The 20,593-nt window shown below is 37.7% G+C and overlaps 1 protein-coding gene across 2 annotated transcripts in view; it reads left to right on the top strand.

Moving 5' to 3' along the window:
• Positions 1-20,593, top strand: part of NELL1 (NEL-like 1 (chicken)) — a 1,108,018-nt gene that overhangs the window by 565,323 nt on the left and 522,102 nt on the right. For both annotated transcript variants that reach the window (XM_006892008.1, XM_006892009.1), the window contains exon 13: positions 5,034-5,159. In XM_006892008.1, the coding sequence (XP_006892070.1) occupies positions 5,034-5,159 (126 nt within the window). The remainder of the gene's footprint in view (positions 1-5,033; positions 5,160-20,593) is intronic.

The raw sequence follows: 20,593 nt of genomic DNA, 5'->3' as shown, positions 1-20,593 counted from the left end.
TATATTTGAATGATAGTGGTATTCACTGGACTTCCTTTTATGCGTATAGATATTATCCTGTCACTGACAATATTGTACTTCAAGACAGATCTAGGAATGACTTTTTTAACTATGAAAGCAACTCCATTTTTCCTCACTTTTTCATCTCCAGATGACAAACGACCTAGAGAGGTACAAATGGCTAATAAACTTACCTGCTAACAAAATATTTCTAAGTTCAAGCCCTCTTGGAGGTAACTGGAATGACTGCTAGGGTTGGTTATCTACTTTTGAACAGTCAGCTATGCCAAACTTGGGGTCACCTGTTTTAGCCTGAATTGACTTGTTGACATCAACTTGGTTATTGTGATGAATACCTATGGAGTAAGGAAAGGAAGATATTTTGGGCAGAGAAAGTGCAATATGAACTAGGGATGGCCCTCAAGGATGATTTGTTGCAGGAATGGGGGTGGGTGGGTGTATTGGAGACGATGAGGTTGGCTCAGCATAGACCAGAGTTCAGAGCTGTTGTACACAGGGTCGTTATGAGTTACAAGCGACTGCATGGCACCTAACAACAACAACAACAAAACCCACCACCCTCGAGATGGAGGCTGGACTCTGGAGGAGACAGCTTTCTTCAGTAATGGGCAATTTCCCGAAGGCAATTTCTCTTCAGTCAAGAGCTGACAGCTGAAGGCTGTGAGCTGACGATATTTCCAGCGGCCACAGAAACAAGTTAGTTAGTTTGAAAAGAAGCAAAATTAAAGAGCAGAACCTGTTGCTCTCAGGTCAAGGCCAACTCCGAGTGACTCTGCAGGACAATGATACATGATATTCACCTTGAGATTCACTGTCCTTCAACCTCCTTTCTACTGCCCTCTTCCTTCTTCTTTCCTTGTGTCTCTTCTTACCAGCTTATGCTCTTTGATACTCCACCATCATCTTGATTCTGCATAACCACTTCTAGTATTTTGTAATCTATTGTATTTCCCTAGAAACTCACCTCTATTTATGCCTCATTTCCCAGTTGATCTTACTGCACCTGCGTTGAATAGTTGAATGGGATGATTAAAGCACGTGCTTTCTGAAGTACCCGAACATTGAACCCTGGTGGCTCTGTGGTTGTCCACCTTTGAGTTAGAACTGACCTGGAACTGAATCTCCAGCAGGTTTTCAGAGGCAGTAAATAACATGGAAGAAGACAGCCTATCCTTCTCCTGTGGAACAGCTGGTGGATTCAAACCTTTGGGATTGCAGCACAGCTTCTTACCACTAGACCACTGGTAAGGCATTGTACTGCCAATGCCAAGGTATGAGGTTCAAATCCACCATTTGCTCCATGGAAAAAAAGATGATCAGTCTCCTCTCATGCTATTTACTGCATCTGAAAACCTACTAGAAGGTCAGCTATGGGTTGGTTCAGACTCAATGGTAGATAACAACAGCAACAACTTTGCATTTATTGACTCCAAAGCACAAAAGAACTCTCAGCCACTTTGTTATATTTCTTAGTACATTTTCTTTCTTTATATGCATAAGCACTATTTAATACCCTCTGCTTTTTCCATGAGCCTCCTGCAGCTTGTTCTCTTCTGAATGCTCAACTGTCTGCCATTTCTCATCTTACCAACACCGTGTATACCAACCTAGCTCCATCTCTACCCTTGTATTCTGCCCTTCACGTTGTAAAGTTGACATACTCCCTTGTGCCCTGGACCTCATCTTTTCTTACCTTCTTTAGGACTTATCTCTTGCTTTTATCTTCCCTTTACATTGTCAAGCCCCTTCACATTTACTGGATTAGTCCCCAGAGTATTTAAGCATTTTGTGGTATTTTTCCATCTTTAAACAGGACTCACTCTTGCCAAGTCTTCCTACTTCTATAATCCCATTTTGTTCTTTTTCTCTCTTCTTAGAAAAATTTCTCAAAAGAGATATTTTGCTTTTTTATCTTCCTCTATTTCCAGTTCATTTTAATCAACTCTATTCAGGCGTTTGCCCCCACTAATCTACCAGGTCTACTCTTGTCAGGTCAAGGTCAGCCTCTTCTCAAATCTAATGGTCACTTCTCAGTCTGCATCTTTCTGCTTCACTGTTACAAGTAGCAAAGTTAATCATTATTCCTTTCCAGAAACACTTTCTCCTACTTGAATTTCATGATACCATCCTGTGAAGCAAAAGGCTTAAATGATGTCAGAAAAGTTCTTGTGAAAGAATTTCAATACCTTGACTTCCAGAGTGAGCTGAGTTATATCTAATACACCTAAGCAGTTACTGTCTTGTCTCAAATTCCTAGGAGAATTGCCTCCACACCTTTGCTTTATGTAGTCTTACCTTGTAAGTTTTTGGTATTTTGTTTCTAATTTCTGCTACCTGCGATCATTTTTGGAAACACATAATATGTGGTTTGACTACTTTGTTGGTTGCCTGAGTAGTTGCACTCATTTCTGGTGTTTATTATTTTATCATCTTTATTGGAATCTTGTCTTCTTCTAGAATCTGAGTTTGCCATAGTAACTTTTCATTACTGACTGACATTTTAGCACTGAAATTCATCTGATGTTATTTCAGGGCATTCTAATAGGAAGTAAACCAATTGTTATATAAATGAACCAAAAGTAGGTTTTAGGTTGTTTACTCAAGTTGATTACTCCTTTATAGCAAGTTCAGACCCATTAGCCCAAAGAAGCCTGCTGGTGGCAAACTAAGCAGATATTGAGCTACTAAGAGACTGCCTGGGTTACATATCCTTCAAAACTGAGTCTAATGTCTGTGAGCCATAGCTAACCCAGGACCCTAGAGTTATTGTATCACCTAGCCGATCTGTTCTTTGGAAATCTTTGACCCAGAGTCTCCATATTACTGCAGAAGGACATTGCAGGTGGACACTAGCCTTTCCACCCTTCTCTTACTTTGAATTTTCCAGACTATCTTTCACTATGTTGACTTGCTGTAAAATTTGCTTCTGATATACTTCCTACTAGAGTGCTCTGGAGGCCTTGTGGTAAGTAGTTGTATTGCCAACCCCTAGACATATGTCTTACATCCTCCAGTTACTCCATGGGAGAAAGATGGACAGTCTTCTATGCAACTTAGTCTTGGAAAACCTGCTGGAAGATCAGCTGTGAGTTGGTTCCAAGTCAGCAACACAAAACAACAATATCAGCAACAACAACATACCTCCTACTAGTTGCTGGCCCCAATATACAGCTTGTTGTACAAATCCTGCTTTGTTCTGGTTGTATAATTTTCCTTAATCAGTCCTGAACTTTTTGAACTTGCTAGACCAACATACTGCTACTTTGAAAGTAAATGGGTATGAGGGTTTCCCAGTGACTCAATGTAGTCATTTTTATCCTTAATAATAGACATAGACCAATAGTTATTAATTTTATAAAGCAATGTATAGAAACAATTGCATGAAATATAACATGAATGAAAGAGTTTGTACGACACAATATATAGAAAGGAAACACAAAGTAAATGAAATATGTGTGGACTCACATGAAATTAAAAAAAATATTATACAGTAATATTTATCAGTTGTAATTAATATCATACAGCAAAATATGTATGAATGATTAAATGAAAAGTCAATGGGGCTTGTATATTTTCAAGCAAATGGAAAATGTTAATAATTAAATTATTGCCACAGGTTGTTGTAGAAGAGCCCCAAAAAGTTTTGCTTCTGAAAGATACTAGAACTTTAGTGATTATCTCAGTGGTAGCACTGTATTTGCACTGGAGTGATTCTCATTTTTATGGGACTTCCTTGAAGTGCATGAGAGATTGACTTCTGAATCCAAATCTTGCATCTAGGATGTATTAACTGAATAACTATTCCAGCTATTTAATCCAACTCAATTTTCTGCATTGTAAAATGGAGGGAGTGATTGTGCATTCCTGTAGGAATTGTATGAGGATAAAGTTAGATAATGCAGAATATAAATTAAAGCATTCACTTCAGAGCTAACCCTTAAAAAACTGATGAGGATATCAGCCCTGACAATGACTTCATTCAAGTCCTAGGCTAGTAACTAAAAGAACCAGGATTATAAATTGTATTATCTGTCTTTAATTACCATATTGTACTTATCTCTCTCCCTCTCCCTTTCATACATAAGGCTTCTTGGTAAAATAAAACCATTTTAAAGCCATGATACCTAGAAGAGACTAAATACTGTACTTAATTAAAACTGGGCTGGTTTAATCCTTTTCTTGAACTTCGATGAAGAAGCAGGTAATGGTTTTACCTCCATCCCAAATAAAGTAAAATCTTTGGTTGAAACGGCCCATTATTCTATCACATGGTGCAGATTCCCAGACCAAATAATGAAAGACATGCATTTTTACCAGAAAACCACAGCTGTATTCCTAATACAACATTGGAGAAACCAACTACACCATTGTTTTCTAATAGATGAATTAAAGTCTACTTTAGTGAGACATGCAAGCAGAGAAGGGCTGGATTCCCTTGATCCTTTCTGATAAAAATGATACCACAAATAATGGACACCCAATCAGTATTACTTGATAACAACTCAGTGAGCACAGAACTCCTTGAGTTTGAACATGTAAACACAATGCGTGTGGCTTAATGTGTTACATGTTGCACTGGTAATCATGAAGTTGGTTGTTCAAATCCACCAGTTTCTCTAAGGGAGAAAGGTGAGCTAGAGCTGGAATCCAACAGAGGGTCACCATGTGTCAGAATTGACAAGACAGGAGAGAGAGAGAGAGAGAGAGAGAGAGAGAGAGAGAGAGAGAGAGAGAGAGAGAAATCCTTTTTGGGATAGAAATTTTAATAGATAGAAACTTTGTTGTTTTTTTTTTTTCAGGATCATCGTGCACAGTTTTCTATAAATTCTTTACATGCTTGATGAGTGCACCAGCTAAATGGGCACATAAGCTTTTGCATTAATTTAACAGTTTTTTCTTATTTTGGTTTCAGTGGACATTTACTTATCTTTTCTAACTTCAGGGCCAAATGACTACACTTTGGTTCAGTCTTTTGACTAACAGTAATATTGTTTCTTTTTTTTTCTCTTCAGATATTGATGAGTGTGCAGCTAAGATGCATTACTGTCATGCCAATACCATCTGCGTCAACCTGCCTGGCTTATATCGCTGTGACTGCATCCCAGGGTATATCCGCGTGGATGACTTCTCTTGTACAGGTGAGTGTTAAGAAGCAGGCTTGGTTTTCTAATTCAGTCCTTCTCTTCTTTAGTCCATCACCACTTCTGTGATGTTTGTATTTAGGACTAGTACACAGTGTACTATTTTTACCAAAATAATTCTTCTCTTGCATTATTTCACTTTCACTTTTTGAGAAAATAAGTAAAAACATAGATAATTTTATCTGCAGAATTTTCTCCTACTTCCAGTGTTTCTGAATATATGTGTGTGTATGCATGGCTGTGTTTTGAAATGAAATTCCAGTTGCCTATAGTAACACTGAAAGATTTATAATATTAATTCTAAAAATGGAAAAGTATCCACCTGTTTCTTACCATCATAGTGAAATATATTTTGAGTATGAGAAAATGTTCTTTTCTTATTGGGAAAGACATAATTTATATGAATGCTTGCATAAAACACAAAGTACACATATGAAACAATGGTGCATTTGAATGATAACCTGCAAACCAATATTTTTTTAAATGAGTATGACTGGACTATTTAATAAATAAATATTGGACATGCAGGAACCAGTGATGAAAATTTTGATTGCTATCTAATTATCAAATGGAATTCTTGTGGTTTCTTTCTACTAGAATATCATTTCTGAGAACAGGAAGCTTTCATAATTTTACTCAACACTGTATGATGACTACTTTGAATATTGTGTGGTTCAGATCAGTGCTTGGTAAATATTTTGTAGGATGAAAAAAATGAATGAAAGTATTTGAGCTCAGGAAAATTACTTCTTCAACTCTCCTTTCTCAAATATTCCTCATATGCCAAGTCCACAGATTGTTGTGGGTATCAAATATAATATGTGAAAATATCAACATGGTGCATTTATCATTCAGAACACAGTATTTTTCCATAAGAAATGACCTAAGTTTTAAGTGACCTAAAATAATAAAATTGCATTTCTTATAATAGCTATGGTATGTCTGTCACTAGTCAACAATGGAATTTTGTTTGTTCAAACTAATTAGGTGATATTAATGGATGGAGTAGGCTCTATCATTGAAAAAGACAGTGCCAAGGATTTTTCCTGAAGAGTAATGATGTCAGTCTAAAGACTAGGGGATGCCTGAATTATGACATAGGCTTTCTAGTCACCTGCTGTGAACTGTGAATTTGAGAGATAGACAAGAAATAAGGATGATAGGAGAAAAATTAGTACATTTGAGTTGTAGTGATGGAGAAGGGTGCTGAATATCTGATGAACAGCAAAAAAGAACAGATATATTTTGGAGACAGTACAACCAAAAGGCTTCTTGGAGGCAAGGATGGTTCACGCTTCATCTTTTGTGCTTTGGGCATGTTATTAGTAGAGGCTATTCCTTAGAAAAAGATGTCATCATGTTTAGAATGGGGAAGGGTCAGTGAAGGAGAGGAAGATCCTAAATGATATGGATTGATACGGTGTCCGTGGCAATGGGCTCAAATGTGTCGGGGTGATAATGGTGGCACAGAATAGGACAAGTTTCAGCTCTATTGTTCATAAGGTCGCTATGAGTAGTATTTAACTTGATAGCACTTTACAATTACAACTGATGAATAAAGAACATGTGTCTGTTATGAGTTGAATTCTGTGTCCTCAAAAAATATACTAAATTATTTTTTATAGATACGTTACAATTTTAACTGTTAAGACCCTCAAGGCCAATTGCTATCTCATAACTTCTTGCTCATAGAGGCCTCAATAGGGCAGAGTGAAACATAGGGTTTCTGAGGGTGGAAATCATTATAGAAGCAGATTACCACATCTTCATCCCATAGAATAACTGGTGGGTTCAAAGAACCAACCTTTTGTGGGTTTTTTTTTGGTGGGGTTTTTAAACTATTGCATTATGTAGACTTGTGGTCCTATCTACCAATCCCTGTGAATGTGGCTGTTTTTGGAAATAAAGTCTTTTCATGGAAAATTTAACATGAGGTGCACTCTAACCCAATATGATTGACATACTGAGTAAACAAAGAAGAGACACAGACACAAAAGTACAAGGAGGGAAGCCAGCCTCAGGGTTACACTTTGATGAGTCAAGAGACATGTCTGCCTACAGGAAGCTGGAAGAGATAAAGAGGGACTTTCCCTCAGAAACTCTAGAAAGAGCATGATCAGCAGATACTCGGTATTGAAACTCTAGCCTCCACAACTGCGAGTGAATAAACTCACATTGTTTTAAGCCCCTTTTTGGATAGATTGTTATATCTGCCCTAGAAAACAAATGATGGCTGGTACTTAAGAGAGCTCATTTAATTTTCTTTGTTATTAGAAGCTATTGACTAAAAGAAACTTTTTTTAACAAGTCACAATATAATTTAGGAGATGATCTCAGAATAATGATAATATTAAGCATGTAGTAAGTTTATTATGTATCTGCAGGTGGTACAAATGATGTTCCAATGCATACTGTAAAGTTGGTAGCTTGAATCTACCAATAAGCTCCTTGGAAGTCTAGCTCTTTTGTTTCCAGAAGAGTACAGTCATTACCAGTACTATGAAGCAGAGCTCTTACTCTGCAATTTATGAGACCATCATGAGTTGAAATGCATATGATGACTGGTTGTTTTGTGTTGTTTTTCTTTTTAAAAAATTTTTTTCCTAATATTATTTACAAAATTCAAATACAAATTTCAAAATTCAAATACAAATTTGAACATATTCTTTTAATTTCTCTCACCATCCACCAATCAAACTGTACAACCCACTGATTAATTCCCCTTCTCCCTGCAAATCCACATCCCTCTGCTTCCAGCCTCTCCCACCCCTCCTGGATCCTTATACTCATTCTACAATAATGGTTTTATACAATATTTATCCTTGTGGGACTGAGTTAGTTCATTCAGCATAATGCTCTCCAGTCCCTCCCAAGTTAGATAATAATTTACAAAGTTATTGCTCCTGTGTGATGCATAAAATTCCATGGTGTGAATGTACCACAGTTTCTCAATGCATTCATTTGCGGTTGGACATTTGGGCTGTTTCCATGTTCTTACAATGGTGAATAATACTGCTATGAACATTGGTGTAAAAATCTAATTTTGTGCCATGGTAGAAGTGTAGGCAAAATGCAGAAAGAAAATGATCTTGATTGCTAAGATAGAGAGCGTGCAAGCTTTATTTCAAATTGAAGAGAACTATTGGAGTTTTTTGTTAGCATGACATTGACAGGATTGGATTAGAATTTTATAGTGTGAAATATGAATCAAAGAGAAAATGAAGATGGAGGCATTTTTCCAGGTCATTTCTCCTCCCTTATTAGACACTTTCTATTTTTTAAAATTAATTTTAATGAAAATTTACAGAAACTTTGGATTTCCATTCATTGTTGCACTTTTCTCCCTGCCCACCCCTCCACTCCCAGTACACTCTTCTCTTTGAAAAGTAAAAGATAAGTTCCCCCATTGTTTTATAATCCCTCCCCCCAGGCCCACTCCACTATGGAGCCTTCAGTTCTGAACTCCTGTCATGACAATAATACCTGATTACATGTCCCTTTTAAACAGTTTTCTCCCTCATGTATTTCAATGCAGCATACATTATTTATCCCATCTTTCTTGGTCTCCCCACAACCCTGAGGTCGGTCCTGTTTTACAACAGTGGCACTATGCAGTATTTGTCCCTTTGTGACTGAGATATTTCACTCAGCATAATGTCCTCCAGGGTAACCCATTTTGAATAATATTACATGAGCTCCTTGTTTTTCAATGCAGCATAGTATTTGATTGGGCTAATATACCACAGCTTCTCTATCCATTCGTTTGTTGATGGGCACTTAGGTTGTTTCCAACTCCTTGCTATTGTGAAGAAAGCCACGATAAACATGGATGTGCATATATCTGCTTGGGTATACCTGCTACTATTGTGCAAATGATTTTCCCAACATGTCAAGATAATTTTATTTTTCTGATTTTTGTTGCAGTCTGTCATTTAAGTTGGCACTGACTTTTTGGAAGTTGGAAGTGATGCTAAAAAACTTATTTGACCAAAAGTAATGAGCCAAATACTTGAAAGAGATTTGCCAGCTTTGGTGATGAATTTATTGACTTTTTAATCATAAATGTATAACTAGTATTTCTCAGGGGTGTTTGAAAATATGACCACGGAGATGAGTGAACATTATAGTTATATCCTTGGAATTCATCCACTGGTAGTGATATAACATCTTCCTATGAAAATTCAAGGGTACATATGCCAGCAAACAAGCCCCAGTGTTTGCAAGATTGTTTCCAGAACAGAGTTTTAACAGGTTTTAGGCAAGTAGTGTGTGTACCCTTGTGAATGCTCCTTGACAGATCCCAAAGAAAGAACACTAACAGAGCCTTTCCCAAGTCTCAACTCCAAGAACAGTCCTTTCTGAAGACTGCATTGAGCCAGTAGATACTAAAAGTGGGAAAAGAAAATATATTTCAAGAGAGAAAAAAGCTCAAATGATTCAGCATTAAGAAAGATTATCTAGACTTTAAGAATGTGCTTGTAGTTATTTCCTCCTGAAGCATTCTCTGTGGTGATTGTGGATTAAACAAGAATCTTTACTTCCTTTACCCACCCCTCCCTCTACCCATTAAATTGTGTGACCCTGTGACCCTAAGGTTCACCCCTTGCCCATCCTCATCTCTGTGCTCCTACCCTCTCCTCCTTGGATCATTATGATATGTTTTACTACTCATCTTTCTATTTCTACAATCTTTATGTTTATGAGATTGAGTTGGTTCACTCAACATAATGCTTTCCAGACCCTCCCAGGTTAGGTAGTAATTTTCAAAATGATCATTCCTGCATGTACATAATATTCCATTGTGTGAACATACTATAATTTCTTAACCCATTTTATTGTGATTGGACATTTGGGCTGTTTTTATGTTTTTGTGATGGTGAATAATGCTTCTGTGAACATTGGTATACAAATCTCCATTAATGTCTCAGTTCTAATTTTCTCGGTTTCTGTACACAAATACCCAATCTAGAGAAGATAAAATTGATGAATAGGACCTTCTAAAGATTAAATTTCTGTGTGCATAAAAAACATTTTCCAACAGAGTGAAAAGAAAACCCACTGACTGGGGGGTGGGGGGGTGGGAACACCAGAAACATTTGGCAATACCATTTCAGACAAAGTCTCATAGTAAAAGTTTGCAGAATCCCAAAGGGCCTTCACAAGAAAAAGACTAATAACACAATTACAAAATGGGCAAAAGATATGGGAAGACTTTTTACAGAGGAAGATATTCACATGGCCAGCAGACACATGAAGAAATGCTCAAAATCTCTGGCAATGAGAGAGATGCAAATCAAAACACAATGAGATAGCACCACACCCCAGTAACAGTGGCAAAGTTTAACAGGAGAGCAAGTAATAAATGTTGGAGAGGATGTGGAGAGAAAGGAACTCTTTTACACTGTTGGTGGGATTGTAAAATGGTACAATCACTCTGGAATGTAGTTTGGCATTTTCTCAAAAAGCTGTACATAAAAATTCCTTATGACCCAGCTTTTCCACTGCATGGAATATACCCCAAGAATATTAGAACTTTTAAGAATTTTGAAACTGAAGGTGTGCCACAATCTCAGGTTTTTAAAAAAATATTTTTAAGGAGTAATTTTTCCCCCTTTTCAGTAGTCTCTTAATTTTTTGGAATGGTGAGCCTACCTGAGTTATTGGCTTTTGAATTTCTTTAATTTTCAGTTAAACCTTCCATGTTTGGCCTATTTGATAAGATATTATCAGATATGCCTGCAATGCTAATGGAAAGTGTGATTTAACAAAAGAATGCAGCACTAAGGCTGGTACTTGACAGTAATGGCTGAGCATTCATTTTCATGCCAAAAACTTCCCATGAAGGTAAGAAATAAAGTGGGATAACAAATAATCCCATATAATTGCCATTAACCTTGCTAAAAGGATTTTTATCTTTGCACATTGGCCTGGATTCTTTCCTTTCCTGTCCTTGGAGAAAAGAAATGTTTGAAAAACTGAGAAAGTTTAGTTAAAGAGACATGAGAATCTGTTCATGTAATGGTTCAAATTATCATGAAAATAAGTTAGGCAACAGCTGAAATGCCCAAAGTGTAAATGTTAGCTCTTAGACATTTTAGGCTAGTCTCTGGAAAATGCTTTCTTCTCAATGTCAACGAAGCATAGAAAGAATACTCTAAAAAATGAGATACCCTAATACAGTGTCATTGAGCAGAGGCTTAGTAAAGAGAGTTAAAATAGAATATTTACCAAGTTTATAGAACAAGATAGTAAAGTTGCCTTTGTCTTTCCAACATCATGTATGTGAAAAACGAATGTCAGTGCTTCTTCTTGTACAGCTTGCCCTTGCTTACTTTTGACTGACTGGCCAAATATATCCAAAGGCCTATTACCTCTCATGCAGCTCTTAGTCTCAGAACAGACCCCTCAGCTATCAGAATGAAACTCAGGTAATAGACCTGAAGACTAATATATTTTAATGAAAAATGCTGTGAAAATATTTTTTTGTGCATTAAAGATACTAGAAGTCATTTCTTCATGTTATGTTTATTATATTTTTTATTGCGGTTGATGTTTTGTTGGAACAAGGAAAGTCAAAATAAAAAGTATCCCTTGAGTAGTTTCATAACTTACCTAACATTTATGATAAGAGTGATGAGATTCATTCACTCATATGTGTATATATTATGGCTGTTTTGATTTCTTTGGCTGCTGATTTTTCCCCTCTCCTCATTTAGATAGTTGGTTGGATCTTTGTTTTTACTGCTGTTTTATTTTTTGTTTACCTAAGATTGGAATCACATGAGATGTTTTATTTAAATAAGTAAGCATTTGGGATCTATCTCTAAAGATTTCATTTTCATTTAGTCTAAGAGTGAAACCTAAGTGTGGTGATTATATTTCAATGTTCCTAATAAGCCTTTGAGGCTGAAAGACGCTGCTTCAGTAGAACAGAGAGGTGGAGAAAATACTTGAGGGAAGTATCTTTCCATATTGCATATCAGAATGGGATTCTCTTGAGCTGACAGCAAGTCATGGGGGACTGAGGAGGTAATGAAAACGGAGACTTGAATGGTCCTCAGAGAAAGGGTCCTTTCTGATTCTGCAGACATCCCATCTATGGAATGAGTCTTTGCAAGAGGGCTTCCCATGGGAGATGGAAATCTTCAGCTGTGACCTAACTGCTGCTGTGCCTCGAACCCTAGTTCATGTGACATCTCTATACAACCTGAACCACCCTCTTCCTTTTCTATCAATGTCTTGGTTACTTGGAATCTTCTGGAGCCTAATGGAAGTGAGGAACATTCAGAATGTTTGAGAAGACACAATTATGTCCTCACTACTCTCGGAAGAACAGGAGTTCAGAGCCATTCATGAAGTTAAATTGAACAATTATAGACAATTACATTACTTGCATGCATGAGTTTGTTACTGGATTTTCTTACCCATAACACATGAGAAGAAAAAAAAAGATAATAAAAGGATAAAAAAGAAAAATATTTAGAGACTCTTAAATAGAAATTGTGGCATTAAAATTCATGTAAGTTTGGTTTTCCTGGCTGATTTAGTATTCTATATGTAATCAGGGGGAAAGACCCTTAGTAGTAGAGTGGTTATTCAAATGGCCAAAAGACATATGAAGAAATGCTCCATATCACTGACAATAAGAGAGATCCAAATCAAAACCACAATGAGATACCATTTCACTCCAGTAGCAGTGGCAAAGTTTAACGGGAGAGCAAGTAATAAATGTTGGAAAGGAAGTGATAAAATAGGAACTCGCACAACCATTCTGGAAGGCGGTTTGGCACAACCATTCTGGAAGGCGGTTTGGCACTTCCTCAAAAAGCTGAACATAGAAATTCCATATGACCCAGAAATTCTGCTGCTTGGAATGTACCCTAAGAAAATGAGAACTGAGGCTCAAATGGAAACTTGTACACCAATGTTCAAAGCAGCGTTATTCACCATTGCAACATAGAAACAGCCCAGATGTCCAACCACAAATGAATGGATTGAGAAGTTATGGTACAATGGGATAGTATGCAGCTCACAGGAGCAATGATTTTGTAAATTACTACCTAACTTGGGAGAGACTGGAGAGCATTATGCTGAGTGAACTAACTCAGTCCCAAGAGGACAAATACTGTATAAAACCATTATTTTAAAATGAGTGTGAGGATCAAAGGCAGGGGGTGGGGAGGGTGAATTTAGAGGGGTGAGGATGGGGGGGTAGGGCGTTAATCATAGGGTTGCACAATTCTATGAGTGGGTAGGGTGAAGGAAATGGAAAGGATCTTTTGTGAAAAACAATGTATTCAAGCTTTATAAAGAAATCAGAGTAAACCCTACCCCCCCCAAAAATAAACAAACCCACTCATATGCCTATCTAAAGGTCAGGAGTCCAAATCCACCAGGCACTCTGTGGGAGAAAGGTGTGACAGTCTGCTTCCTTAAACATTTACTGCCTTTGGAATCTTTGTAGTATAGTCCATGACATGGTGCACTGCTAGCCATCAGTTAAGATGTATACGCCGCCTTGGAAACCCAGTGGAAGGTCACTGTGAATCAGAATCAGCTCAGTGGTGGTGAATCTTAAAACCCTGTTGGGCAGTTCTGCTCTGTCGTTTATGGTTGCTATGAGTCAGAACTGACTCAACAACAATGGGTTTATTTTTTTGTTCGACATAGAAAAGCCAACCACCAAATGTTTTTGCATTTAGTAACAAGAAGTGTTAAACATAATGCTAAAGTTTATGAAAAATACCAAGTGTGTTAAGGAGAACATCAAAAGGCACTTTCCTTGAGGTTTCAGAATAAAATAAGCCTGAAGGACTTGTCTAGTGTTTGGCTTGTCTGCTGGTTTGAAGTGGAAGTTCGTATTTATTCCAACATGTATTGTCAAGGGTCTGAGGCAAGCTGACCGCTGCAAAACAACTAGAATAAATGATGGAGTTTACCCCCAGGGTGTTTGCACCAAGACCCATTAAACATAGTGTTGCCCTTGACCCAAATTCATCATAAAAGGCTCGTTAATATTTCTGTACACTCTATTGTTGCAATCACACATTCAGAATCACAATTAAGTGTTCCTATAAAGGTGTTTGATGAAGGGTAGTTCAGCAACTGTGACATTATTGAGACGTGGCTTGCCGTCATTTTAGTACACCTTCATGACACATGACTAGCTGTTAATCTTTACAATGCTGGAGTTTAGCTGTATATTTTTCATTTTCATTTTCAAGATTAGGTAAATGCACACAGATAGCTGTTTCCAGACCTTTCTAACATATAATGAGAGGGCCTTTAGGCTTTGTTGCCCTTCTCTAGGATGATTAAGTGCCATATGTACTAACAGAACACACTCAGCGAGGCGGATTGACAGAGTGAGCTGCAGGGAGGAACTTGCAGAGCAGAGATTGTGAAGAGAGCCTGGCACTGTTAGTTCTGTCTGTGTATAGAGTCGCTGTGAGTCAGAGTTCACTCCATGGCATCTAACGACCCACATATACCACGTAATGTTGAGACAGCATGAAAGGTCTAAAATCCATGGATGAAATTCAGTGTGTCATTTCTACTGGCTCTCAACTTTGGCCGTGCTTCTTATTCGCTGTGTGACCTCTGAACTCATTGCACTGGAGCCAACACAGGCCTTCCTTTGGGTTTCTGAGGCCCTAAATTGCATGGGAGTCTGCCCATCTCTCTCTCTCTCTGAGGCATTCTTGGATTAGCACTGACAGATGCACAGCTTTTGCGTTCTTAGCGGAGCCACCCACCTAAAGAAGAAGGCACCGGAATTCCCTATGAAATGGAAAGCCATTGGGATGCTCTGCTTCTTCAGTGTCCCTCCTACATCTTCAAGGAGGAGTCACAAGCATAAATTGAGAAAATCAATGGATGTGTCAGTTCAGATGCTCTGGTTGCAAGAAACAGAAAACTGACTGAGTGGGCTTAAATGATATATTTATTGTTGCATCATAAATGAAGTAGGGGAATGAAGAGTCTTTACAGCGCTGGTTAGTTAACTTACTCTACATCAAGGAAAGGTGTTTTGGGGGTTTCCCCCTTCTTTTAAACAGAGTGATATTAGAGTTTGCTCTAGCTTCCCTCAAAGTTTCTGAATCACTAAAACAAATTGGAAGAATCTGATCTGAAAAACAATGTATTATGATTTTGTAAATAAACTAGTATAATAAAAAAATTGAAAATAAGAATCACATCCTCAATTAATTTTGTCTAAAAGTCATAGAGTTAAAAGGATTTCCTACTCAGTCTTTTTTTGTTTGTTAACACTAATGACAACTTTATTAAAACAACCTCATCCCAACAGATTTGTTTTTACGTCTCATTGACCAACATTCTGTAGCTTAGCTATTTATAAAATATATTGTAAAAAGACAAATTAATTACCTGGAAGCAAGTTTTGTCACTGAGGATCCGTTGTCAAAGAGTAAGAGGTGTGTGTGTGTGTGTGTGTGTGTGTGTGTGTGTGTTGTGTATGTATGTGTGGTATAGTATCCATTTGAGTTGATTTCAAAGCTTTCAAACATTTTTCTCATATTTAAGAATAATCAAGAGAAATGTAAATTAAAATTATAATTAGATACCAAATATTCTACATTTATATATGTATCTATCTATATGTAGATATAAAGATAGACACTATGTTATTTACATATATATATATATATATATATATATATATATATATATATATACACACCACTCATTTCTGGAGGTGGTTTGGAAACTGAGCATTCTTATTCAGTGATGATGGGAATGTAAATTGACACAAATGTTTTCAAAGATAATTTGGCAACGTGTGCTAAAAGCTTTAGAAATATTTATTTATAGACATTTATCCCAAGGAAACAATCAGGCATACATAATTAGTTATTTAAGAAGATTGATTTTTTTTTAATGTTGGTCCTGCCTGTATTCCATGCTGTAAAATAAATCCTGCCTCGCCCAGAAAAAAAATGACAACTTTTCATTGCTGTCATTTATTTGTGCTTTATAGGAGAAAAAAATGAAAAACTTGAAACAGTTTAAATACAAACAGATGAAGATTTTTATCAATCAAATTATAATACATGCATGCAATAGAATGCAATACAACTTTTAAAATAATATTTAATAGACAATCCAATGTCAAGAGAAAATTCTTACTATGTGTAACTATGTACATAATTTTTCTAATTAAAGTGAAAAAAAGATTTACATATGCATGTATGCATGCTGTGTGTACACATGTATCATGCATACACATGCATTTGCTTGCACAAACATAAAAACAGGCAAGAGTTTTTGTAATTGTTGTTAGGGCTATAAACAGATCTGAACCCTCTCCTATCCGGTGCCATCCTCTTCATCTCTGACACTCTTGAGACCACTGTTGCAGTCACTGTGTCTGTCCATCTTGTAAAGTCTCTTCCTGTCTTCCACTGGCCCTCCTCCTTTCAAAGCATAATTCCCTTCTCCAAGGAATAGGCTCTCGTAGCAGCATGCCCAAAGTATGTGAGACAAGGAGGCTTCCCCATCCCTGCCTCCAGTGAGCACTCTGGACTTTTTCCAGGAAATATCTTGTGGGATTTTTTTTTTGGTATGTCTAAAGGATATTCAGTACTCTCCTCCAATACTACAATTTAAAGGTATCGATTCTTCTTTTATCCTAGTCATTGGTTAGCTCTTAGATATATAGCAATTGACTGAAAAAAACTGAATCAGGCACACCTTAGTTTTCAAACTGATATTATTGCTCCCCAATATTTTGGAGTGGTCCCTGACATTGTACTTGCCCAAAGCAATATGTCTCCTTTCTTCCAACTGCTGGTACCAAGAGTATCATGGTATTATCTCCCAAATAAGCAATGAACAGAGATTTCTTTTTTATACTGATATATTTACAACGTTTAAATACATTGTCTTTCATACAAAATCCTTCCCATTTCTCAGCCCTTCCATCAAATTGAATTGTGCAACCTTATGATTAACAACTCACCCCCCCACCCATCCTCACTCCTCTGCTTCCACCTCCCCCCCACCCCAGATCCTCATACTCATTCTACAATAATGGTTTTATACAGTATTTGTCCTTGTGGGAATTAGTTTATTTTGCTTTTTATTATTGCTATTGTTATGTGTCATCCAATCACTTGTGACTCCTAGCAACCCTATACATAAAGCTGGGAACCGTGCCCTGTCCTAAGCCAATCTCGTTGCTTCTGACACACCTGTCCCCATTATCCCAGTCACTGTGTCAATCCATCTCATCCAGAGCCTTCCTCTCCTGTGCTGTCCCTCCACCCTTCCAAGCATGATCTTCTTCTCTAAGGAAGGGTCCCTCAGGGTAACATGCCCAAAGTATGTGAGACAGAGCTTCAAAATTCTTACCTTCAAGGAGAAATTTGGTTTTACCCTCTATAGGACTGATCTGTTTGTTCTCTTGGTGGTCCATGACATGTTCAATACTCTTCTCTAGCACCACGACTCGAAGGCATCAATTCTTCTCCTGTCATCCTTAGTCATTGTTCTGTTTTCTGATGCATAGCAAGTAATTGTGAAGACCATGACCTGGGTCATTATACCTTTCTCTAATTCTCATATTAATGGCATACAGTATAGTACAATGACCTTGCATTGCATTTTGTTGTCTGTAAAGTATTTTTAAAATATCATAAAGCAGAAAGTGACAGACAAAAATTCCACTGAAGGTTTTCTTTCCCCCTAGACTTGTTAGTATCATCCCACTAAATTCAAATTTATAAAAAGTATTTATGGCTTGGTAGAGCTCGCTCCTTTCATCTTAACAACATAGAATATGGGTTTAGAGTAAAGAGATTAAAAACAATGGCTTTGCTTCATCTCTACTTTATCACATTCTCAGGGGGTTTGAATGGCCAATATGGCACTTGGACAGCATGGTAGGTTATGACACTGTTCTCTTCCTTTGCATTCTTGAGCATGATAGCCATGCCCTCGCTGCCATATCTCCCATAGTGCCCATGGCAGTGTTTGCACAATGAAGGCAGTTGGTCCAGATATTTCTGAACAGGGGCCAAGGCATATTGAGATATCCAGGAGAGACAGGAAAGACCCTAGCAAACCACTGCATGTCTATCAAGAAACATAAATTCCTGTCCTGTCTCTCTCCCTTGCCCACTGAATGCATATCATCAAGTCAACAGTTTTCTCTGGACTTTGAAAGATTAAGATTTAACTTGGCAAGTTTCCAAATACTGATGATCTATGTGGTCAATGGAGTCAAGGATATCAAGAAAATATCTCTACAGATGACCCCAAGTGCAAAGAAAGAGTGTGGAGAACAGGAGATTCTGAAGGAGTGGGATTTTGTTACCCTAGTTCAGCTTCAAAAAGGACTGGAATTTGTGATAAGCTTTCTTTTGAGAAGCTTTAGCTTTTCTAAAAAGACACATTGATTTAAAGCGAAAGAGAGGACAATTTTGCAACTAACTTCTGAGTTTTGTAAGATGTAGTTTCTGATCTCCAGTAGCTTACGGTCTCATTGTTGTTGTGTGCCATTAAGTCAAAAGTGACCCAGAGCTGACCGTCCAGTAGGTTCTCAGAGGTGGTAAAATGCATGGGAGGGTTACCCATCCTTCTCCTATGTAGCTACTGGTGGATTTGACCCACATATCTGTTCATCAGCAATGCAATTCCTTAACACTAAGTTGACAAAGGAGAGGAAGACCTTTGGCCAGGAGGATTGAGGTGGTGACTGCTGCAGTGGGCAAGAAGTGTGAGGGTGGTAAAGGATAGAACAGGGTTCAGATCTTTTGTTCACAGTCACTATGAGTTGTTCTCTACTTGATGACACCTAACAACAATGACAACAAGCTACTAGAGTTCTCATTATGGGCTGTAAAAGTTATAGTTGAGGAGAATGACTTAATAAGCTATAAAGCTGAGCCTGGTGGCTCAGTGGTAAGGAGTTACACCGCCTATCCAATGGCATACAGTTTGAATCTACCAGCTGTTCTGTGGGAGAATGATGGACAATCTCTTTGCGTGTGATTTACTGTTTCTGAAAACCTGCTAGAGGGGTCAGCAGTGAATCAATTAGACTGGAGGGTATATAACAACAACAACAACAAAGCAGAGTAATGAATTGTGAAGTACAGGCAGGAAATGCTGTGACAAAGCATCAATGCTGGGACAAGAAAGGACACTGATCACTCTGTGGTACAGACACTATTCTCTGGAGGAAGAAGTCTACAGAACTGAGTTGATGTTGCTCTTGAGATGGCTAGTGCTCCAGAAAGATCCATCTTAGTGTTTGACTCATTGCCATCAAGCCAGAATCAACTTGTAGCTGACCCCCCCTCCCCTGAATTTTCCAAGACTGTAAATCTCATCTTTTCTCTTAGTCTTTCTTAGTTTGGAAGTTCCACTGAAATACATTCTGTATCCTGACAATACCGAAGCCTCCACAGAGAGACACATGAGAGCATATCTTAAAGTAAATGGTCATTAAATATTAGCATTTTTTAAAGTTGTTAGTAGGAAGCAAGAGTGGCATCCACTTCCTAAATAACTTGCCTCTGGAAACTCTATGAATTTTGATAAATGTCGATTGTTGTAGAGGGGCTTCAGGCCTTTTGTTCATAGGGTCTCTATGAGTCATGCTCAACTTGAAGGCAGTCAACAACAACAAGTGCCCATCTATGACTGGTGGTGACCCCAGGAACTGTCAAAGCTCTTCCCTGCCATGTACTATCTTTACAATCTCCACCATGCTCAAATCCATTGTTGTACTCACAGCACCAATGTGTCTTGTTGAGGATCTTCCCTCCTGACAATATTGATGAAGTCTGTGAGACAAAGTCTCATCATCCTTGTGTCTAAAGAACACATGGATAGTGCTTCTTCCAAGACAGATCTGTTTGTTCTTTTAGAGCCTTTTAGAATGTTCTCAGTGTTAATAGCTAAGAACTATTCTGAATCCTTGCATGATGTGCCTACTTGCTAACAAAAAGACTGAAAGTTCTCCCATCCAAGTACTAACCAGGAACAGATCATGAACTATTCATCGGGAAGTTCAAAATGAAGTTGAAGAAAAGAAAAACAAGTACACGAGGCCCAAAATAGGACCTTGACTGTATCCCAACTGAATTTCAAAACAATTTTAAGAACAGGTTTGTCCCTACGCACATCCAAACACTTTTCCAACAGGGTAAAACGGGAAGCTACCGACTGGGAAAAAGTATTTGGTAATGACATATCAGATAAGGGACTTATATCTAGAATTTATAAAATACTTGAGCACCACAACAAGATAAAGGTAAATAATCTGATAGAAAAATGGGCAAAGGATATGAACAGACACTTCACCAAAGAAGACATTCAGATGGCTAATAAGCACATGAAGAAATGTTCAAAATCCCTAGCTCTAATGCAAATTAAAACAATTATGAGATATCATCTCACCCCAG

The sequence above is a fragment of the Elephantulus edwardii genome, unplaced genomic scaffold, assembly GCF_000299155.1.
Source record: "Elephantulus edwardii isolate Elephantulus edwardi_28Jun2011 unplaced genomic scaffold, EleEdw1.0 scaffold00109, whole genome shotgun sequence".
In the NCBI taxonomy this organism is placed as follows: domain Eukaryota; kingdom Metazoa; phylum Chordata; class Mammalia; order Macroscelidea; family Macroscelididae; genus Elephantulus; species Elephantulus edwardii.
This window is presented reverse-complemented; position numbering and strand designations above follow the sequence as displayed.